The 24,747-nt window shown below is 39.9% G+C and overlaps 1 protein-coding gene across 2 annotated transcripts; it reads left to right on the top strand.

The window, feature by feature from the left end:
- Window positions 1-201: 201 nt before the first annotated feature.
- mrps11 (mitochondrial ribosomal protein S11) lies at window positions 202-24,091 on the top strand. Of its 2 annotated transcripts, XM_043677301.2 has the most exons (7): window positions 202-349; window positions 6,916-7,044; window positions 9,616-9,714; window positions 14,213-14,342; window positions 19,013-19,078; window positions 22,736-22,883; window positions 23,866-24,091. In XM_043677301.2, exons 1-6 carry the CDS (start codon window positions 282-284, stop codon window positions 22,841-22,843), a joined length of 600 nt encoding a protein of 199 aa, XP_043533236.1. In that variant the 5' UTR covers window positions 202-281; the 3' UTR covers window positions 22,844-22,883; window positions 23,866-24,091. The 2 variants fall into 2 exon arrangements, with proteins under 2 accessions (XP_043533236.1, XP_087837565.1); XM_087981439.1 differs by having other exon boundaries at window positions 203-349; window positions 22,736-24,091.
- Window positions 24,092-24,747: the final 656 nt, after the last annotated feature.

Below are 24,747 nucleotides of genomic sequence, written 5' to 3'. Positions count from 1 at the left end.
AGTCGACGGGCGGATGATACCAAGTGATGTTTGGGGGTGGTTCATATCATACATTCGTATAAAACACAGAAAAATAATTGTGTCGTTATGAATTTGGATGGTCGTGAGGCATGAAATGAATTATATATGTGGCTATGTTAATTTATGCTGTGGTTTGATAGGAGGAATGAGAATCTAGTTATTAATATCTCCATCCCTCCCTTTGGTTTGGTGGTGGCTGGAGGCCCAAGCCTGGGCCTGGGAGCCAGAGTGGGGCAAAGGCTGGTGTTCGTACTGCGTCTATGATGCTCGGGCCACGGGTTGTGCTGCGGCGGCTGGGTCAAGGGTTACTGCAAGCTAGAGGCGGCTGGTGAGTCGGTGTGCCTGCCCTACTAGGCCTCGTTTCCATGGTGACTGTCGCCCCCACCACATTGACAGGAGGCCGTTCAGCCCCTTGGCCTCCCCGTGTCTCTCCCACTCGGAGACAGCAGCAGCGTCTCTGGAACTCCACCTCTCCAAAACGGTTCTCCGCTTCCTCGCCTCTCTTGGGGGATTGGGAAGCGCTTGAAATCCAAAGGCACCTGGATGTCCTTGTTCATAAGTCACCGAAAACTAACATTGCAGGCAGAGCAGCAACCAAGAAGCCAGTTTGTTTTTAGTAATAATGGTTAAAGCATCAAAAACACATGCTGAAATGATAAATATTACATATGACCATGGAGGAAGGTCAAAATTATAAGAGCAGGAGCAGGCATTTCAGCCCCTTGAGTCTGCTTCAACGTTCTAACTTAATACTGCTCATCTACCTCAACATTAGTTTCTCATACTAACCTCATACAGCTTGAGAAAGGAATCTGCCTCCCTTATCCAGCCTGGCCCATCCAGTCCCACAGCAATTTGGTTGACTTTTAACTGCCCATGAAATAGCCCAACCAACCCACTCATTTAAAAGGCAGTTGGGGATGGGTATTACATGCTGATGCAACCAGCAGTGTATTTTAAAATGGTATATTCACCTCTAAAGCAAGAGAGTTTGAACACAGGGATCAAGGTACTTTGCTTCAATTGTATAGAACCTTGGTGAGACCACAGCAGGAGTAATTGGCCCCTTCTGAAGGATGACAGTTTGCCATAGATGAATTAGTGGCAGTTCACCAGATTAATCCCCAGGATGTTGAGACACCCTATGCCATAGCATTGAAGAGACTGGGCCTTTATTTGCAAGAGTTTCTTTTTTGTGAGAAACAAAAGCTCACTCACTTTAATAATTTCAGTCCGAGACTAATTTCTGAATCAGCCATTTATTTGTACACCTATAGATGGGTGCTTTGTCTAATTACCAGGTAAGGTAATGACAAAATGCACACTATATCCCAAAAAACCCTTACAATTTATACAGTTTCTTTTCCCATATGTTTTCCTTATTCCATTGTTTGTTCCCTGCTTCGCTTACGTCACTCATTTCCTTAAGACTTATCCCACAACTTCTGTTTATCCTGTTTTGTCCGTGACAAACTCTTATCTCTGATTCCCATAAGGGTGTTTGATGTCAGTCTATTATAGATTATTGATTAGGCATATCTTTTCTTCTATCAGCATCTATTTCCATCCAGAGGCCACTTTGACCTCTTTAATTAGGGTTTGTTCCTGTGTCTCTGTACAAGCGAGGAGAACAGATGTTTTCCTGTTTGCCCATATATTCACCATTGTTCTGTATTCATGTCTCATGCTCACATATCCTTTCTTTTTGCTGAATATGTATTTTCTTATTCCTGTTCTGTATCAGAATTTATACTTGCAGAAATAACATTAATTCATTTATATCCCACATTTTCAAAGAATGAAAGGAGATCATATAAATACCTAACATTCTTTGAGGGACAAGCTGGACACAGAAAGGATGGAAATGTGGCCTATCTGCTCCACCCTCCCTACTGACCTACTAGAATTACCTCCCACCTACATCTACCTATGATCTTCCCAGGTACCTCCTATTTATCTCTCAGCAACCCCCCCCCCTCCCCCCACATTGCTGATGAAGGACTTTAACCATTATCACGTAAAAATACTTAGCATTTATATTTCATTACCACTGGACATGTCAAAGAACTTTACAGTCAATTTAGAATTCTAAATATCGCAAACAAAGCAGCAAATTTGTGCATGCCAAGCTCCCAGAAACAGCATTGTAATAAACTTCATATAGCATGATTTGTGATTAAGAGATTAATATTAGCCAGATTTTAGCTCCTTTGAAGTGGCAGCATGAGATCTCTTACATCTGCCAGAGCAAACAGAAAGGGCTCCTGTTTAAAGCCTCAACACAGTGCACCAACTCTTTTCATTCCCATATTGGGGTTTTAGACTTGTTTCTTCTGCTCATGTCCTAGTGTAGGACTTAGATTAGAGTGGGTCATTGTCATAAAACAGTGTTGATGTCTGTGTGATCATGCTGTGTGCAAATGGATTGCTATGTTTCAATTATTTAGAATAAATAATCTTGATAGGTAAGCATTCCTGTGTAGTACTGAGGAAGTGATGATTTCATAAATTTATTCAATTAAACTGTATTTTGTGATGACCAGGGGGTCATGAAAAGTGCAAAATCCGTAATTCCCAGCCTTCTATAGTCATAGAGATGTACAGCATGGAAATAGACCCTTCGGTCCAGCCCGTCCATGCTGACCAGATATCCCAACCCAATCTAGTCTCACCTGCCAGCACCCGGCCAATATCGCTTCAAACTCTTCTATTCATATACCCATCCAAATGCCTCTTAAATGTTGCAATTGTACCAGCCTCTACCACATCCTCTGGCAGCTCATTCCATACACGTACCATCCTCTGCATGGAAAAAGTTGCCTCTTCGATCTCTTTTATATCTTTCCCCTCTCACCCTAAACCTATGCCCTCAAGTTCTGGAATCCCCGACCCCAGGGAAAAGGCTTTGTCTATTTATCCTATCTATGCCCCTCATAATTTTGTAAACTTCTATAAGGTCACCCCTCAGCCTCCGACGCTCCAGGGAAAACAGTCCCAGCCTGTTCAGCCTCTCCCGATAGCTCAGATCCTCCAACCCTGGCAACATCCTTGTAAATCTTTTCTAAACCCTTTCAAGTTTCACAACATCTTTCCGATAGGAAGGAGACCAGAATTGCACACAATATTCCAACAGTGGCCTCACCAATGTCCTGTCCAGCCGCAACATGACCTCCCAACTCCTGTACTCAATACTCTGACCAATAAAGGAATGCATACCAAACACCTTATTCACTATCCTATCTACCTGCGACTCCACTTTCAAGGAGCTATGAACCTGCACTCTTTGTTCAGCAACACTGCCTAGGACCTTACCATTAAGTGTATAAGTCCTGCTAAGATTTGCTTTCCCAAAATGCAGCACCTCACGTTTATCTGAATTAAACTCCATCTGCCACTTCTCAGCCCATTAGCCCATCTCGTTTAGATCTTGTAATCTGAGGTAACCCTCTTCGCTGTCCACTACACCTCCACAAGGGCTTATGCCCGAAACGTCAATTCTCCTGTTCCCTGGATGCTGCCTGACCTGCGCTTTTCCAGCAACACATTTTCAGCTCTGATCTCCAGCATCTGCAGACCTCACTTTCTCCCCAATGAAGGTAAGCATGCAGGTACAGCAGGTAGTGAAGAAGGCTAATAGCATGCTGGCCTTCGTAACAAGAGGGATTGAGTATAGAAGCAAAGAGGTTCTTCTGCAGCTGTACAGAGCCCTGGTGAGACCACACCTGGAGTACTGTGTGCAGTTCTGGTCTCCAAATTTGAGGAAAGACATTCTGGCTATTGAGGGAGTGCAGCGTAGGTTCACGAGGTCAATTCCTGGAATGGCGTGATTACCTTACACTGAAAGACTGGAGTGACTGGGCTTCTATATCCTTGAGTTTAGAAGACTGAGAGGGGATCTGATTGAGACATATAAGATTATTAAAGGATTGGACACTCTGAAGGCAGGAAACATGTTTCCGCTGATGGGTGAGTGCCGAACCAGAGGACACAGCTTAAAAATACGGGGTAGACCATTTAGGACAGAGATGAGGAGAAACTTCTTCACCCAGAGAGTGGTGGCTGTGTGGCAGTGGAGGCCCAGTCTCTGGATTCATTTAAGAAAGAGTTGGATAGAGCTCTCAAGGATTGTGGAATCAAGGGTTATGAAGATAAGGCAGGAACAGGATACTGATTAAGGATGATCAGCCATGATCATATTGAATGGTGGTGCAGGCTCGAAGGGCAGAATGGCCTACTCCTGCACCTATTGTCTATTGAAACATATGTCAGGTATAGACAGGATAGATTGAGTGAATCCCGAGAAGAGTATAAAGGCAGTAGGAGTATACTTAAGAGGGAAATCTAGAGGTCAAAAAGGGGATATGAGATAGATTCTCCTTAATTCTATTTTCCAAAGCTAAGGTGTTTTTACAAATACATTAAGAACAAAAGGGTAATTAGGGAGAGAATAGGACCCCTCAAAGATCAGCAAGGCGGCCTTTGTGTGGAGCTGCAGAAAATGGGGGAGATACTAAACGAGTACTTTGCATCAGTATTTACTGTGGAAAAGGATATGGAATACATAGAATGTAGGGAAATAGATGGTGACACCTTGCAAAATGTCCATATTACAGAGGAGGAAGTGCTGGATGTCTTGAAACGCATAAAGGTGGATAAGTCCCTAGGACTTGATCAGGTGTACCCTAGAACTCTGTGGGAAGCTAGAGAAGTGATTGCTAGGCCTCTTGCTGAGATATTTGTATCATCGATAGTCACAGGTGAGGTGCCGGAAGACTGGTGGTTGGCTAACGTGACGCCACTGTTTAAGAAAGGTGGTAAGGATAAGCCAGGGAACTATAAGCCAGTGAGCGTGACCTCGGTGGTGGGCAAGTTGTTGGAGGGATACCTGAGGGACAGGATGTACATGTATTTGGAAAGGCACGGACTGATTAGGGATAGTCAACATGGCTTTGTGCATGGGAAATCATATCTCACAAACTTGATTGAGTTTTTTGAAGAAGTAACAAAGAGGATCGATGAGGGCAGAGCGGTAAATGTGATCTATATGAACTTCAGTAAGGTGTTCAACAAAGTTCCCGATGGGAGACTGGTTAGCAAGGTTAGATCTTACAGAATACAGGGAGAACTAGCCATTTGGATGCAGAACTTGCTCAAAGGTAGAAGACAGAGGGTGGTGGTGGAAGGTTGTTTTTCAGACTGGAGGCCTGTGACCAGTGGAGTGCCACAAGGATCGGTACTGGGTCCTCTACTTTTTGTCATTTACATAAATGATTTGGATGTGAGCATAAGAGGTATAATTAGTATGTTTGCAGATGACACCATATTTAGAGGTGTAAGTGGATAGCGAAGAGGGTTACCTCAGATTACAACAGGAACTTGATCGGATGGGCCAATGGGCTGAGAAGTGGCAGATGGAGTTTAATTCAGATAAATGCAAGGTGCTGCATTTTGGGAAAGCAAATCTTAGCAAGACTTATACACTTAATGGTAAGGTCCTAGGGAATGTGGCTAAACAAAGAGACCTTGGAGTGCAGGTTCATAGCTCCTTGAAAGTGGAGTTGCAGGTAGATAGGATAGTGAAGAAAGCATTTGGTATGCTTTCTTTTATTGGTCAGAGTATTGAGTACAAGAGTTGGGGGTCATGTTGCGGCTGTAGAGGACATTGGTGAGGCCACTGTTGGAATATTGTGTGCAATTCTGGTCTCCTTCCTATCGGAAAGATGTTGTGAAATTTGAAAGGGTTCAGAAGAGATTTACAAGGATGTTGCCAGGGTTGGATGATTTGAGCTATCGGGAGAGACTGAACAGGCTAGGGCTGTTTTCCCTGGAGCGTCAGAGGTTGAGGGGTAACCTTATAGAGGTTTACAAAATCATGAGGGGCATGGATAGGATAAATAGACAAAGTCTTTTCCCTGGGGACGGGGAGTCCAGAACTAGAGGGCATAGGTTTAGGGTGAGAGGGGAAAGATATAAAAGAGACCTAAGGTGCAACATTTTCACACAGAGGGTGGTACGTGTTTAAAATAAGCTGCCAAAGGAAGTGGCAGAGGCTGGTACAATTGCAACATTTAAGAGGCATTTGGATGGGTATATGAATAGGAAGGATTTGGAGGGATATGGGCTGGGTGCTGGCAGGTGGGACTTGATTGGATTGGGATATCTGGTCGAAATGGACGGGTTGGACCGAAGGGTCTGTTTCCATGCTTTACATCTCTATGACTCTATAGTATTTGGAAAAGATTGTTGGTTGCATTATGGAGACCCTTCTTGTTCCCCATCCAACTGATTTTTGACACTCATGTTTTCTAATTCTGTCATATGATATCACTGAACTTGTTGCCCATTACTAATTGCCCTTGAGAACATGGTGATGAGCCATCCTCCTCAATTGCTGTAGTCCAAGGGTTATAGATATAACCACAGAGCTGCTTGCAGGAGTGTCCTTGGATTTTTCTCCAGTCATAGGAAAGGAACAGCAATTTAGTTCCAATTCAGAATGGTGTGTAACCTGGAGAGGAGCTTGCAGGTGGTTCCTGTGCATCTGCTTTCCTTGTACTTGTAGTTGCAAGTTTGGAAGGTGTTGTTGAAGAAACCAGAGTTATCTAAAGCCTGAATGAAAGGCAGCTTCTCTAAAAATGCAGCAGCTTTTAGCAATAATATCAAGAAGAATATATATGTTTGACCTCCCCACATTTTTAATCAAAGTAGTGAGTCTAAAATCTAGAATTTGGTCATGTTGGAGGATAAAGATGCAGTAAAATTCCACTGTGAAATGATCAGAGTGTGATTTCTGAATATTGCAGTAACTGAATTCAGTAACATATCTTTGCTTTCACCTTTACTGTGTGGCGTTTTATTTGTACTCATGCTAATGTCTACATATCCTTCTCCCAGTGGTCATGTTGATTCAGTGGAAAGCCAGCGCTGCTTGGTACATACAAGTTTCATAAAGTTACAAGAACTAGCAGAAAAGGAGAGCAATTCTACAGAACGAACAGAAGGCAAGACTTCAGCAGATTTCAGGTATTCCTGCTTCTTTCTCAGCTGCACTGTTTTAGACTAAATATTTTTTATGGAAAACCATATGTCTAATTTTGAACCACACGGTCCAACTTCAGGATTTGCTATCCAAAAACAGTGCTGCTTGAAAACTGAACAGGATTAAATCCTGTTTTCAGAGACAGGATCTTCATAAAGACCACAAGCTAAATGATCTGGCCTTTCACGTGGAGCCGGGACCCATTTTGTGTCTTGGAAATCACACTGGTTCTTGCTGAAATGCAGTATTTTTTTAAATGCCCATCTGGCTTTGAGCTGCTCTTAAAGTGTTTAACCTTTTCTTGTCCGATAATTGGGCAGAGCTTTTTCAGACACTTCCTTTTAATGGTGTAAAAGCTAAGGTATTTTGTAAGCAGCACTACAATTGCATTCTCGGTTAGAAAGCAGATAAAATAGCTGATAAAATAGCCAGGCTCTTATTTAGGCTTACTTTGCGTTGACCCTTATTTGAAAGTGGAATTTGAGTGAGATCAGGTTTAGACTCTGCTCTGATTTTTTTTTCTTTGTTCAAATGGCAAACAAGTATTCACTTTCCAGTGAAGAAAGAACTAGACTTTATATTCTGTGCTCAGAGTATCCCATGTTTCTTTGTAGTTAATACATTAGTTTCAGACTGTTGTCACTGTTTAGATTAGATTACCTACAGTGTGGAAACAGGCCCTTCAGCCCAACCAGTCCACACCGACCTTCCGAAGAGTAACCGACCCAGACCCATTTCCCTCTGACTAATGCACCTCACAATATGGGCAATTTAGCATGGCCAATTCACCTGACCTGCACATCTTTAGACTGTGGGAGGAAACCCATGCAGACACTGGGAGAATGTGCAAACTCCACAGAGACAGTTGCCCGAGGCTGGAATCGAACCTGGGACTCTGGTGCTGTGAGGCAGCAGTGCTACCCACTGAGCCACTGTGGGCAAACTCAGCAGCCAGTTTATACACAGCAAGGTGTTAGCAATTTTTGAGAAGATTTGTAGCTCCGGTTGATGATAAGTATGTAAGTTAGCTCGTTGAGCTGGAAGATTTGTTTTCAGAAGTTTTGTCACCATACTACCTAACATCATCAGTGAGAGTCTCTGGTGAAGTGCTAGTGGTATGTCCTGTCTCTATATTTTATAGGTCTTGGTTTCTTAAGGCGGATGATGTCATATCTGGTTCTTTTTTTTCTAGGGAACATAGATAGGATCGAAATTGATGTATTTATTGATGAAGTTCTGGTTAGAATGCCATGCCTCTAAGCAGTCTTGTGTCTTTGTTTCGCCTGTCCTAGGATATGTGTGTTGTCCCACTCAAAGTGGTGTCCTTCTTTGTCTGTATGCATGGAAACTAGTGATTAGTGGGTCGTGTCTTTTGGTGGCTAGTCAGTGTTAATGTATCCTGGTGACAAGTTTCCTGCTAGCTTGTCTGATATAGTGTTTTTTACAGTTCTTGCATGGGATCTTGTAAATTACATTAGATTCACTGGTAGTATCTAATGTATCCATTAGTTTCATTAATTGCTGTTTAAGTGTGTTGGTAGGTTTGTGGGCTACTGTGATGCCAAGGGGTTTGAGCAAGGTATTCCAAAAACAGTGTAATAATGACCAGTTAATTATTTGGGTGCCATTTGTTCAAAAAATAATGTTTGTCACAGGATGGCAAGAACTCACTGCCATCTGTTTAAAGTATGCCATAGGATCCTTAATATTTTCATGAGGAGACAGGTCACCTTACATTATAATTTTATTCCCAAGACAGCTCCTTGATAATGCAGAAGTAGAGGTTAAATATTATGTAGTCAAGGTTGACGGTGGAATTCTGATTCAAATGTGAGTGTGCTAAAAATAGTAATAGGCCCTTCCGCCCCCCAAGCCTGCTCATGGCTTACCTATATCTCAATTCCAGTTATCTATTATTTCAAGGAATATGTTATCACTTGACCTAGCTACCACTACAGAGAATGGCAAGCACATGGACAACCAGAGGGTTACCTGTGGCTGCAGAACCATACTCCAGCAAGACTCAATTCCATAAAGTGAGGACATTTGGAAAGAGATTTTGCTGTTGTATCTTATAAGCATTGAGCAGACTCATTATGTGCTGGTGGCACTTAAAATATAAAGAATTTTGCAGACAGTGGTATGATCTGAATCACTGTCAACTTTTCAAGTTGGCTTTACAATGATTATGGTGAAGCTCCCATTGACTTCATAGTTCCAAATTCTTCTCAGCATGTCAGCTATTTTAAAGGTCAGAAGGTTCAATTCGCTGCAGTTAAAATTGACAAGGGTGGATCATAGTCACAGCTGGTACAAAATGGTGCAGTTTCTCAGGCCCACTGAGTGTATCATGGAGGACAAGGAAATATGCTGGTCCATTGTGAACATGCTGCCTGTGTAAGTGGAGCAGTATACCCTGTTAGAAAGCTCAAAATTGCAGCACAGTAGATTATTGGAGATTGAAAAAAGTGATGAAATTCCCAAAGAGGAGATTTAATATGAGCTTTCTTATTATTCATACAGTTGAATTATTATTAGTTGTGTGTCACCTACAGTATCCTGCCTCCAATGCTAGGACAGGAGAGCCCTTTGCGCTGGGGAGGCAAAAAGTTTGAAGAGCTACACATAGCACATATCAAGGCAACATATAATAAGTAAGTATTTGATATAGCAATGTTTAATGACAGATACTAGATTCATTAATCTGAGATGACTACCTGATTGGACACTATAATTGGCACTATAATTCACTTTTCCAAGTTAATAAATACAAGCAAGTTAACTGACTACTAATCCATATTCATATACATATCCATATCCAGAAAATGCAAGTGTGGTTTTTCTTGAGGACAAGATTTTTCTTGGCTTTGACTGACTACATGATCAAATGGTTTTGAGACACTTGTTTTCAAACAAAAAGTAAGCCACTTGCCCAAGCATCAGTCATTGCCTTCAAGGGAGAATTTTGACAGAAAGTATGACAGTAAAAAATCAAACTGTGTTGTTGCAACCTTAAAGTAGATAATCCAGTGTAAATAGCATCTTACACAAGAGTGAACATTTGGTTTAAATCAATAATTAATTTGACATGTTTGATGCAGAAAGCATATTTCAGAATTAGATCTATATTTTAAAAATTCCTGACGTCTTGAAAATTAAATGAACATTTTTTTTAAAAAATTAAATCATTCATTCAGATTAACATAAATTCATTTTCTGAAAATACCAATAACTCCCCCTTAATGAAAGCAACACCATGTTTAGATTTGCTCATTATTTTATTATGATTTTTAGGTTGAAAATAATATCATTTTTCTGCTTCTTATTTCCTCTTTCCCAATAAGCTAAATTTCGAACCAGGTACCTTCAGGACCATTCCTGAACTCGCATCTCTCTCTAGTATCTCTCAAGTGTCAACTGCGTTTCAGTAGGTAACATCTTCACTTCTGGTCAAGCGGCTCTATGTTCAAGTGCCATTCCAGGATGTGAGCAAAGAAATTGAGGCTGACTGTCTAGTGTATTAAGAAACTGCCAGTCTTTTTGATGTGCTGTTCTCCACTCATCTAAAATCACCTTCAGTGTTAAATTCAAATAAACATCCTTGAATCCTATGTTATTTCAGAAAATTGCAATCTCATCTTTTTGTTCTGTAAGCTTGAATGTAATCTCACCTAAATTTGTGCTCATTTTTCCCATCTTTGCCTCTTGCCTTTTCACATCTCCCTCTCTCTGCCATTAAAATCCCGCCTCAAAATTCATCCCTGGCCTTGCATTTGATTATCGTTCTTAAAATGTCCTTCTTTCTGAAGACATAGTCGTAGAGTCATACAGGACGGAAACAGATGTTTGATCCAGCCAGTCCATGCCGAACGTAATCCCAAATTAAAATAGTCCCACCTGCCTGCTCCTGGCCCAAAGCCCACCAAACCTTTCCTATTTATATCCAAATGTCTTTTGAATGTTGTAATTGCACTTACATCCAACACTTTCTCTGGAAGTTCATTCCACACATGGACCACCCCCTGTGTAAAAGTAATTGTCCCCATGCCTTTTATAAATGCCTCTCCTTTCACCTTGAAAATCTGCCCCCGGTATTGAAATTCCCTATGCTAGGGTAAAGACAACTACCATTAACTCCATTAACCCCTCATTATTTTATAAACTTCTATAAGGTCACCTCTGAACCTCTTTTGCTCCAGTTAAAAAAGTTCCAGCTTATCCAGCCTTTCTTTATTACTGAAACTTTCCATACCTGGCAATATCCTGGTTAATCTGTTCTGAACCCTCGCCTTTTTTGTTTCTGTCATTTTGAAACTTTTTTGTTAAACTGCTAAATGTACTGTATAAATGCAGAACTTTTGTTGTAGTTTTAAAAAGTAATTGGCATGTTCTTTCACAGGGAGGACTGTGGTGGTGGATGGAGGCGGATGTTGGTTTTTCATTTTTAAGATTAGACTCTCAAGTTGGAAATTCTTTAATTGGCTAAAATGACATTGGGATCATGTCAACCCATTACCCATGATAATTTGCTCACAGCACTAAACTATCCCTGATTTGACAGTAATTGGCAATGTTACCCATGTCTTATTGTAAAGTTTATAGGAAAAATGCCAGAGTGCAGTACAGAATATTGGGCTCTGCTGTGGCATGGGCAAAGTGGAGCAATCCTTAGTTTGCATGGAATTGTACTTATTCTGGATTATCAACACGGTCATTATTTACCGCAGTGAATATTAACTACTGATTGGGGGAAGCTGTTCGCAGGTAAACAGATGGTTGGAAAGTGGGAGGCCTTCAAAACTGAGATAATGTGAGTTCAGAAACTGTATGTTCCTGTTAGTGCGAAGGGCAAGGCTGGTAAGTGTAGGGAATGCTGGATGAGGAGGAAGTGAGGTCTGCAGATGCTGGAGATCAAAGTTGAAACTTTATTGCTGGAACAGCACAGCGGGTCAGGCAGCATCCAGGGAACAGGAGATTCGACGTTTCGGGCACAGGCCCTTCTTCAGGAATTCCTGAAGAAGGGCCTGTGCCCGAAACGTCGAATCTCCTGTTCCCTGGATGCTGCCTGACCCGCTGTGCTGTTCCAGCAATAAAGTTTCAATGCTGGATGAGGAAAAAATTGAGGGTCTGGTCAAGAAAAGGAAGGAGACATATGATAAATATCGACAATTGGGATCAAATGAATTCATAGAAGAGTAGAAGGGCAGTAGGAGTATACTTAAGAGTGAAATCAAGAGGACAAAAAGGGGACATGAGATAGCTTTGGCAAATAGGCTTAAGGAGAATCCAGAAAGATCCTACAAATACATTTAGGACAAAAGGGTAACTAGGGAGAGAATAGGACTCCTTAAAGATCAGTGAGATTGTCTATGTGTGTAACCACGGAATATGGGTGAGATACTAAACAAATATTTTGCATCAGTATTTACAGTGGAGAAGGACATGGAAGGTAGGGAACTTGGTAAATAAATAGTGATGACTTGAAAAGTGTCCATATTGGGGAAGAGGGGATGTGGGAGTCTTAAGACACATAAAGGTAGATAAATCCCCTGGATCTGATCAGGTATATCCCAGATTTTGTGGGAAGCTCAGGAAGAGATTGCTGGGCCGTTTGCTGACATACTTGTATCATCAAAAGCCACACGTAATTTGCTGGAAGACTGGAGGGTAGTTAATGTGGTACCATTATTGAAGAAAGGTGTAAGGAAAAGCCACTGGAACTCAGAACAGTGTGGCCTACATCAGTGGAGGGTAACCTGTTGGAGGGAATTCTGAGGGACAGAATACACTATTTGTAAAGGCAAAAACTGATTCAGGGTAGTCAACACGGCTTTGTGTGTGGGAATCCTGTCTCATTAACTTGATTGAGGTTTTTGAATAGGGGACAAAGAAGACTGATGAAGACAGAGCAGTAGATGTTGTCTATATGGATTTCAGTGAAGTATTCAATAAGGTTTTGCATGGTAGAGTACTTAGCAAGGTTAGATCACATGAAATCCAGAGGGAGCTAGCCAATCAGATACAAAATTGGCTTGCAAGTAGGAAACAGAGGGTGGTGGTCTGGAGCTGTGACCAGCAGTGTGCCGCAAGAATCGGGACTGGGTCCACTGCTTTTTGTCATTTAAATAAATAATTAGGATATTAACATAGGAGGTCTGTTTAGTAAGTTTGCAGATGATACCAAAATTGGTGGTATAGTGGACAGTAAAGAAGATTATCTCATAGTACAATGGGACCTTCAATAGATGGAGTGGTAAATAGAGTTTGATTTATATAAATTTAGGGTGTACCTTGCAATTTAGATAAATGAGGTGTTGCATTTTGGTGAGGCAAACCAGGTTAGGGCTTATGCAGTTAATGGTAGGGTCTTGGGGAGTGTTGCCAATCTAGTGGTGCAGGTGCATATTTCCTTGAAAGTGGAGTTGCAAGTAGACAAGTTGATAAAGAAGGCTTTTGGTATGCTTGCCTTCATTGGTCAGTGCACTGAGTATAGGAGTTGGGACATCATGTTGCGGCTGTGCAAGACTTTGATGAGGCCACGTTTAGGATACTAAATTCAATTCTGGTCTCTCTGCTATAGGAAATACATTGTTAAACTTGAAAGGGTTCAGAAAAGATTTACAAGGATGTTGCCAGGATTGGAGATTTGAACTACAAGAGGAGGCTGAATTGGCTCGGGCTTTTTTCTGTGGAAAGTCAGAGACTGAGGGATGACTTTATCAAGATTTATAAACTCACGAGGGCATGGATATGGTGAATAGCCAAGGCCTTTTTTCCCAGGGTAGGTGAGTCCAAAACTAGAGAAAGATGTAAAAGGAACCTGAGGAACAACTTTTTCATGCAGAGGGTGGTACATATATGGAATGAGCTGCCAGAGGAAGTGGTGAAGGTTGGTACAATTACAAGATTTAAAAGGCATCTGGATGGGTACATGAATATGAAGGATTTAGATGAATATGGGCCAAATACTGGCAAATGGATTAGACCAGTTTAGGATATCTGGTCAGCACGGACAGGTTGGACCGAAGGGTCTGTTTCCTTGCTGTATAACTCGATGACTCTAAATGCGTACAAGTTGAAATCTGATTGACAAATTTTCAGGGATTTCTACCCCAGTTTTTCTGTCACTTAGATGTTGTTTTTTTCCCTGAGCACACACGTTCAGGTTACTACCCATGATGGACTAAGCATGGTACGGACTTCATGTGGTACAGAAGGATTTAAGAATGCCAAGAAGGGGACTCCAATTGCAGCGCAGACTGCTGGCATCTCAGCAGCAGCGGTAAAGCAGTTTTCCTTTTCCATTATAAATGCATATTTTAAACCTATTTGATGAATTGACTTTGTGTTTCGTCACAGCACCTGGAAAACTTTCTAAAACCACTTTCACTGCTGCTTTTACCTTTACTGATCGCCATTTTCAGAATTCATTAAACACCTTTTAGAGGCTCAGTTGTACACTATTTTGAAATGGTCATCTTTTAGCTGAAGAATCAAGCCAGCCGAAAATAATGTGAAAATAATAATTTTTTTTCTCCGTTGGCGACATGGATTTTACACAAACTAATTTTGGGCAATCTCAATCCATTTAATAGGAGACATGATGCCATTGGATTAAACTGCCTCCAGTTTGACATTCAACTGGTGATTATAAAGAAGTTGCAAATGTGGCTGATATAGGAACTGGAATTGTATAGTAAAGATTACTGCATTGTTTTGGTATTGGGAAATCATTATCCTGGGAGAGATGCAGAAGTCTTCTTTTTTCAAGGGACCCTCTTGAGATTTTCCTAAGATTACATTGTGATTTTCAAGTGTCTACATTTTCATTCTCACAAACAAATTCATTTGATGAAGCAGTCAATTAGTAACAGTAGCTTCAATATTTGTGTTCATTTATGGAGTATTTGGATGCCTTCTCCCTCCACAAGCCTTCTTGCAATTGCCTTTCTCCCCACCATTCTCGCTTAAGGCTCCACCAGTGACTCCCTCACTGCAATAAGTTACTTTCCTAACTGCTCTCTGTTCTTCCATTCACCAGTTATTGCTTTCCGGCGTTTGGTGCTCTTACTAGTGAGCTTGTCAGGAATAAGACGAGGGAAATCAAGCCTGGGATTGGAGGAGCAGCTCCTTGCTGGTTCCTTCTAATCAATTTACAGGCATGGTGAGGTGACTTTTCTCTGATTGGTCATCCTGTGAGTGAATTTACCTTGGGGTCTTAAGAGGGTAGATTTGAACCCTTTTGTCTGGAGCATAGCTTCTGTGAGCTGCAAATATGCAATAGATTGACAGATAACTTATGATGGCGTGCAATGTAGGGTCTTTAAACCACACATGGTTCTGTGATGTTGTTGACTTGGTAGATTATTTAAGTGTACCCTCATCTATTTGTATCTGTCCATGGTACTGAACATGATGATCTCAAGCTGCAGGGAACAATGTGCACTGTTCTCTGGAGAGGAAAAATGCAGTCCTCTTTGCATCCACCCAATACAGATATACACTCAGTTTAAAAATGACTCACTGTACTAGCTACCAGACACCAAATCAGATGTTGTATCATGCTGTTAAAGGCCCACAGGACCAGTTTTATCTTTCCACATTGAGTTTCCTTTCACTTCTCTGTTTCCCCTAAAATTCCAAATCAGCCTTGGCAAAGACTTGTTTGAAATTTGAAATTAAAGACTTAACTATTAAATTTGAAACAATATTTGTACTTCGAGGCATCCATTTAGCTTTGTGTTCAAGGCCCTTTAAACTTGTGTAGATGGCTAAATTGTGCAACCCACAATAGGCTATCTAACTCTACAAGACCCAATCTGTGAGTTCACTATGAACAAATATTCTGTGATCCAACCCCACCAAATTGCAGGCATTCTGCTCACTGTTCAGTACCAGCAACTAAGCATAAAAATCTTAAAATGTATGTTGATTGCAGAGTACCAGAAAAGCTGCAGGAAAACGCTTGTCAGGTGGCAAAAAATTAAATTGAAATGAAATGTGATGTTGGACAGGTCATCCTAATCTTCAGTTTACTGCAGTAAGACTGGGATTAACTTGAGTAAGTGGTTATCATAGTCACTTATGCGCCTGAAATAAAAACAAATGATTGTTCGAGATCTCATTGCAGACTTTTTCAGAGATGTCATTACTCAGATGGAAATATGAGAAGAACCCACAATTATAGATAATTAGCTTTAAATTAATTTAGAAATTGATTCTTTGTTTATGCAATCCGATTTTTTTTTGGTAAGAACATGATAATTACTTTTTGATGAAGTGAAAGGCTCCATTTGCCAGTTTTTCAAAACTTTGCTTAGAGCCTGCCTCAAAAGCCCTTTTCTTGTTTTCATGTCCTCACTATATAGTTTTATGCTGTTCCTACAATAGTGTCTGTTTGTAATAAAGTGTTTGTTCTGTGTCAAGCCTCACTAACTAATTTTCCAGTATGATGCATTCAATTTATATTACTTACAAAAATTACTGCAAACATTGCAGTATTTTAATATTGCTATTACAATTTTATTTGTCATAAATATTCGATTTATTAAATCCAAACAGCAATTGCCTTTTAGCTCTACAATTAGTTTGATTAATGCTTTTACATTAATGCAAAAAAAGTGAAACTCATTGCTATTTCTGCCTTATAGTTGATTTAAAACCGATTTTCAATGCACGATTACCTACTAGCCAGTTATCTCAAGTTCGATATTTTAATATAGCAATTTTTCTTGCTTGGAAAGTTTGCTAAGAGAGTATGTGAATTTGTATGGGAAAATGGCACCATTTATAGAAGTATCCCTAACACACACATCTCACTGTATGTTTAATATTGCACATTAAGGAGTAGCTCCAGCAGAGTGTGCTATTACCATATAAACATGGATTAACAGAACAAAAATATACAGATACAACCAATACAGTGAAATATTAATTTATATCTATCTATACTTATAACTACAAGTTCTAGGTCTGTAATATATGTTCTCCTGAATACAATTATGGGGTGTGTTTAATGATCAGGAGTGTACTCAATACTGCTCAGTGTGTAATTTCACCAGATTGAAATCCAAGGGTACAACAGTAGGACTCACCAATTCCCTGTTTAAATAAAACCGAATTGCTTGTCTTTTGTCCAAGTCCTGAAGTGTCTTTCTGAAGATTGGCTGACAAAACCAAATAAGAATTATTAAGTGGCTTTGTTTTACAAATGCCAAGTAAACAATCAAAGCAAATTGTGCTTATTTCACTCAATCTCATTTCTCTTCTCAACACTAGACCTGTATCTTCCATTAACTGGCTTGGGGATGAGCAAAAGCGGTCATTTACACTGTGAAGAAAACTCTCCTGGAACATCCAATGTTAGATCCACAATATCTACAGGCTCTTAATTACAAACCACAACTGGGGTCCGATCCCCAGTCTCAATATCAATTACTGTTTGAATTAATTCACCCAGACTGCCTGTAGTCTTGAGGGAACATATGCGTTGATACAATTTTAATTCTAGTCGATAACAACATATACTGATTTGCTGTGAGCATTCTATGGATGATTCACTGGTAACTGAATTTTTTTTTAAGAATTAGTGTATGCCTATTTATGTTTTGCAACACTTCCTGTATCCAGTTTCTCTGGCAGATTTAATGGTGCATGCGTTTTGTTTAGATTAGATTAGATTCCCTACAGTATGGATACAGACCCTTCGGCCCAACAAGTCCACACCGACTCTCCGAAGAGTAACCCACCCAGACCCATTCCCCTACCCTTCACCATATAAGTTTAACTCTTGATTTGCTCACATGCAATCAATTTCTGTTAAAAGGCGAATGTTCAAAGCAAATTGGTTACAACTGCAGTGAACTGTACTTTGTTTTTTAAAAAAAACGCAGCTAAAACAAATGTTTTGTCTCTGGCACACATATCTGAAATGAAACAGACTAGATTCACTTTTTTGAGTAATTAATATCTTTTGGAACTTGCTCATTTTGTTAACTGCTAAAATGATTCTTCCAACATTAATTTTAACTAAGAAAAGACAGTCATTTGGAATATACATAAAAAGTACATAAACAAAAACAGCTTAACAACAAGTATCATAAAATGTGTAAGCTCCAGCACAGATGCTCAGTTAACATTGACACAGATTCTCCTACTGCTGTTCTGATTTTCTCAACACTAACAGAATCCTGGACCAAACTAAATCTGCTTCATCTGTGAATCACATAGTGTTATGTCTTCATGCAAATCTCCCAGACATTCTTTGAGAATTAAAATTTTACATCTTCTGGCTGAACAAAGTTTATGTGTGTTGCCTTCCTTACACAGCTGCAGATCTCTCAAACTTTGGCCTGTTGGTACCAAGCTCCTATTTGAATAGTGAGCTCCCTATCTAAGATGTTCATAACACCCAAAGCTTGCCATTAATTTTGTTATCAGGCTGATGCTGGCAATCACAGTGAGGGCAACCCATTTACAGAGGAACTTCGATTATCTGAAGGACACGGGTGGGGAGTATTTCGTTAGGTTAATCGAACGCTGGATAACATAGTTAGCCACGCATCGGGACCTTGCGTCTTGTTTGGATAATCCAAAATTCGATTCATCGAATATCGGATAATCAAAGTTCCCTTCTACAACCAAGTGGCTACCACAAAACTAATCTTGCTCTTCAAACAGTACTATGAGACATTTAATCACCAGATGGAGCCTTGTGCTACCACCAGAGTTAAGCAGACAACACCAGATTGCTTAGCCGTAAGAGCAAAAATCAGGGAGATTATTTCAAGATCTGTTTTAGCAGAATACAAAGTGGTTGTTTGGGAACAGAAAATGTGGCACCCATGATGTAGGAGAGTAGTGGGCAGTACTAAGAAATAATACTTTAAAAGCATTATCATTACGTGTAAAACAAAATCCTAAATAAAATATTCCTGTTTGTATTGTTGGCAGAAAGCAACAGATCGAGGAATATCCTTTGTGCGTGTGGTGGTGAAGGGTTTGGGACCCGGCAGGCTGGTGAGTTACAGAACTCAGTTACTGAAATAGATCCTGCTGAAGCCTTTGCATCTCTTCATTGGCATTATCTTTGTGTGTCTCATGCACCAGCTCCAGTGTGAAGGAAAACGTTTTACTAGCAGATCACTGAGATCACCATGTATATTTGTTCTGCAAGCTGTTGCTATATATTTAAATAATCCATTGTTCTGAAACACTCATTGCTGTCTGCAACAATAGACAATAATATGCACTATTAACTCCACATGTCTGTTCTTGGCTCGACAACAGCCAAGATATTTAGAAGCTTGTTCTACATTGAAAATAGCAAATATCTAGGATTTTGTAGGAAAACTTATCTTGAATGAATATAGTTCTGCACTTACTACCTTGATTTTTATGTGCTTATTTAGGCAAAGGAAGAAATGATGGAATCATTTTCATGTATAACATAGAGTGACTTCATCAAAAATTAGTCAGGAGTGGGTAAGGCACATGTCTGCCTTAGGAGAACCCTTCACCACAACCAGATTGAGAAAGTCATCATAGTCAGCCAGGAAGAAACTTTCTTCCCAACAGTCTGATTTTGATTCATATCCTCATTTATTTCTACATTAATTTTCAGAATATGAGCATTACTGGCAACCATTTCCTCACAGAAAGTAGTCACTGAAGTATGTCTCCAGGCTACTTCAGAAAAAAATTGAGGGCCAGCTATATAGGTGTGGAAGAGTCAGACACAAATCATACCAGGCTTGGGTTTTCTTTCCTATAGGATTTTAAAAATTTCTATTTACAGGCATGTTTAAACCAAATACAACTCGTCGTTAATATTAATCCAGGCCACTGGATTACCAGCCCAGCATAAGAGCCTGTGCACAATAATGTTCATCACGTCACCCAGAAAAGCAGTCAGCTTGCCAAACAAAATATTCCAGTAACATGGTTGCATGTACATTTGGCACCATAATCTTTCTACTTTTCCAGAGTGGTTAACTAACCACAATGATGAGCTGTAAGGAGGTATAAACAAGACAATTAAAGAAACAAAAATTGGTCTGCATTGGTTCTTCAAATAAATGTTTCGTATTAATTAAATGAAACCATTACTAAAACAACCATCAGATGTGTGTCTTGTGAGGAGCATTTCTTGTAGCTGATATATTCACTTATTTATGATTTCACTAAAAGTATTTAAAATTATGAACATTGGAAATTTATTATTCAGGGACAATAATAAAGAATCACAACAGTAGTTAACCAGTATTCCCCATGTCATCAGGCGTACTTCTGAAATAGGTTAGGTTCTGCCACACAAGGTGGAAAAGTTTACTGTAAAAAAACATGAAGAAAGCCAATGCCTTTGGCTCAACAAGCCTGTTTCCTGATTGCTCTTTGCATCTCTCAGATAGCTTCTCAGAATTCTGCACACAAACAGTTATTCATTAGTATTATCCCAGAGATTAATTCTTAGCAAATTAATCTCAGGGGATATTTATTTGGAAAACCAGATCTGATGTTGCATATGCTGATGACATTAGGCTGTCTCATTGCTGTTAGTCTCCACGCTGAGTTTTAGCCTCTCCTTCTGGCTTTAATCCTTTAAACACTTGATTTTCTCTCGCTTGCTCGTATAACTGATTGGGATAATTACTGGAGTTTGCTCTTTGTGTATTATAGAAATTTCAGTGCAGGAGGAGGCTATTTAGCCCATCATGGTTATGCCAATGCTTGTTCTGCTTTAGGGATTTGTATTTATAATTGCAATTATCTTTTAATATTTTTCTCCAAGTGTTTATCAAATTCCCTGTGGGTGTGTTGGCATGAGAACATTAAGACTGTGACAGAAAGAAAAATTGAGGAGGAAGACTATTCAGATGTATAACTGCAGCTAGATTTATGGACCTTGATTTTCCTGTATTTTTGTCTGTGGTGTAAAAGGACAAAAAGCTGGGAGAGGATTTGAAATGAATCCTGTGCAGTATATTCTCTTCCAGGGAATATTAATTCCCATGCATAAGTAAGCAAAGTTAAAATTATTTCAAATGTTCGATGGTCTTCACATCATATACACTATGGAATGTGTCATATCTATCATATAACTGTCCATCATATAATGCAATATTTGGATTGTTAATATCAGTTAATGTCAATTTGAGGCTGTGAATCACTGTGGTCATCTTGCTTGATCTCTGTCCCACATATAAGTATAGGTGGAGTTTTACCAAGTAATCAAGATACAGGATTGAATCTATAATTATTATATTCCTATCTGCAGTGCCAGGTCCAACAGTGGTTGAGGATGAGGTAGAGGAAACCACATGGCATGGTACATGACCCTAAATGTATTGTTGATCTATGGCATCTCAGTGGCCTGTGCGGAACGAGTGGACCCTAGTTATGTTAACTCTTACCTCTGATACGATTCAATGGTCGTTATTCTGTCTCCGATTGCTGCTGCTGCTGCTGTGTCTTTAATGTTATTGTTCATTCCTGGGATGTTAGTGGCTAGATCAGCATTTATTGTCCATCCCTATTTGCCCAGAGGGCAGTTAAGTGTCAACCAGATTGCTGTGGGTCTGGAGTCACATGTAGGCCTGGAGTCACATGTAGGCCAGACAAGATAAGGAAAACAATTCTCTAAAGGAATTTAGTGAAGCAAGTAAGTTTTTCCAACAATTGACAATAGCTTCATGACCATCAGTAGTCTCTTAATTCTAGACTTTTACTAAATTCAAATTTCATCTGCCATGGTGAGATTTGACCTGGGTCTTTTGTTAATAGTTTAATGAGATCAGTCTAACAATAAGACACTAAGTTACTGCTCCTCCATTTCTCATTGATATTAACTCTTGACCGATTGTTACTTCTCTAATGATTTACTCATTGATGCTACTCCACATTTCATTGTTAATTGGTATTGTGTTGTGTTCATTTGTACACTTCTCCCCATCTAATACTCTCTCCTATCCTGAAGACACAAACTCTAACTAGGGTACAGTTCCACATCTTTCAATTGGTCAGTCCTGATGAAGGGCTTTTGCCCGAAACGTTGATTTTCCTGCTTCCTGGATGCTGCCTGACCTGCTGTGCTTTTCCAGCACAACTCTAATCTTGACTCTGATTTCCAGCATCTGCAGACCTCATTTTCACCCTTTAATTCATCACATACATTTACTCTTCATTGTGAAACTGGGACACTGAGTGCAACCTGCGACAGTTTTGGTGAGCGTCACATTTGATTATGACTGCTCCTGACATAAGTCGAGAATGTAGTGCTGGAAAAGTACAGCTGGTCAGGCAGCATCCGAGAAGCAGGAGAATCAACGTTACGAGTAACAGCCCTTCATCAGGAATGAGGCTCCTGACATAACCTCATATAAACTTCCCAGTAGAGATCACTGGATCTTGTTCAAGAGGTATAAACTGGTGGTTTTTCTTTCATTTCCTAGTTCAGGGGAACCAAAATCCATTTAGTGTTCCTACTGCCATCTCAAGAAGGGATTAGAACTTTGGATCTTTGAGGAAGAGCTATTGATCATATCAACTCACTGAATTATCAGGAAACTTAGTTCATTGTTTTAGATAAGATGTTCATATTTTTAAAATATGTTTGAGGATCTGAATGCACTACTTTGTGTTGTTTTCCTGATTTCCTCCTGTCATTTGTCATTGCAGTCTGCCATAAAAGGATTAAGCATGGGTGGCCTCCAGGTGGTTTCACTCACAGACAACACGCCAATTCCTCACAATGGCTGCCGACCACGGAAAGCCCGCAGAATGTGAAGCTTCACAATATGCAATTGATAAAGAGGCATCAATAGAAGTAATTATTTGTTCCTAGATGTCCCAGAGTCATCAAGTTCAAAATAACCAGATGTTAAGGGTTCAAGTTAACCTGTTACTTGAGGGCAAATATAGCAATAAAGCCTGTGTAAACCTTGAGGAAATAGGTTTCAATTATATGTATTTGAATTGACAGCTCTTAAGAGAAAAAAAGTGTGTGGTTCCTCAGCTCTAACCACTCAATGCACAGAAAAGGAATCACAAAAGTGTAGTCATAAAGTATGTCAAAAAATTGGAGCCATCCAACTGTTCTTCTATTCTGTAGATGCCGGTTTAATCGCTGGCCAGTATTTCTTTCATGGCAAATCTGAAAACTAAAGTGACAAAGCCCTTTTAACAACAGTGGTTGCTATTATAACTTCCTCATAATTTGAAGAGAAAAAAAATGAGACCAATTCAAGTTTCGTGGAAATGGATTAAAATAAGGTGCATCCAACAGTCTGGTTGCAGCTAACTATCCTGTACGTGTGTTCTGCTCTAATTTGTTAATGACCAATATGCTCCCAGCACAATTTGAATAGTAAGAGGAACTAATTCAGCTCAGAGCAACATCATTCTTATTGATTTCAGGGTGTAGTATGAATGGCTTATTGTTCATCAAATACCTTTAATATTAATTAAAGCCCATCTTTGCATTCAGCAGGGGAGCTGCTGAATGCATAGATTCATTCCAACTCAGCAAATTTGCTACTTATAAGCAAAAGCTTCATGAATACATTAAAGACATTAATGAACATTTCCTCCAGCACCTAAATCACTGTCAGACAATGATTTCAATTGCAGATTAGTTTAGGTTCTGTTTCAAATGAAGCAAAGGAGAGTTGGGGCCAAATTGCTGATCTTAAATTTATATTGATTTAGGTCTCTTTGCTGGTGGTTGCTGCAGACTGTGCTGTATCCAGACAAATGTTTTTATGAAATGTCAGTGACCTGAAACGTTAACTTTGCTTTCACCTTCACAGATGCTGTTTGATCTGTTGAATATTTCCAGCCTATTCTGTTTTTAATCCAGACCCTAAACGAGCTGCAGAAAAGTCCACAGACGGCTACCTACTGTTTAGTACTAGACTGGATGAAAACATTTTTATTGCAATTATGTTCCAAAAACTACTAGATGTCTGTGCTGATTGTCTGACTGGATTGCCAATTTAACAATAGAATAAATGTTGATTTTGCTCTTCTCCAAGACTCAGCTTCTCTTGAGAGTTATTTTCCTTAGAGTTAATTTTCCAGTTTTAAAATGCAATAATTTGGGTTAATATTCTGTATTATTGGCTTTCACAGGCCTACGTGAAATGATTTGAACTTTGGTTCACAATGTTCCTGTTAAAACGCATGGGTATATTTAAGCTTAGAAGGCACAACGCAGACTTCATTCTGTGGTAACTTGTGCACTGCTGCACAAACATAATTAGAGGAACTTTGTGATGAAAAGTCAGACCACACGTAACTGAACTTTAACCAGAACATCAGTATCATCCCAGCAGCAATAAACCGATGATGTTGGTAAAGGGGAAATACCGTCCAGTATGTAACAGATCAGCCCTTCCGAGTCTCTCACCATGCTGACTGGAAAGACAGTGCTGTTCGATCACTGTCACAGCATCAAAATCAAAGAATTCCTATCCCAGGGTATACATACATCAGATGAATTGCAGCAGTGCAAGAAAGAAGCTCAGCAGCACTTTTCCCAAAGACAATCTGAGATAAGCACAAACTTCCAGTCCAAACAGTGACACCCACACTTCTGAAAGAATAAAATAAACTACAGCCCCTGAGGGATGAAGTAAACAATCCTCTTCCCAACTCCACTGTTCTTGAAAACTTCTATCATCAGCTGCTTT

Source organism: Chiloscyllium plagiosum, unplaced genomic scaffold, assembly GCF_037043375.1.
Source record: "Chiloscyllium plagiosum isolate Xiang-an unplaced genomic scaffold, Cpla_swu_hap1 HiC_scaffold_39, whole genome shotgun sequence".
Lineage (NCBI taxonomy): Eukaryota > Metazoa > Chordata > Chondrichthyes > Orectolobiformes > Hemiscylliidae > Chiloscyllium > Chiloscyllium plagiosum.
The sequence above is the reverse complement of the archived record's forward strand: the minus strand, read 5'-3'. Positions and strand labels throughout refer to the sequence as shown.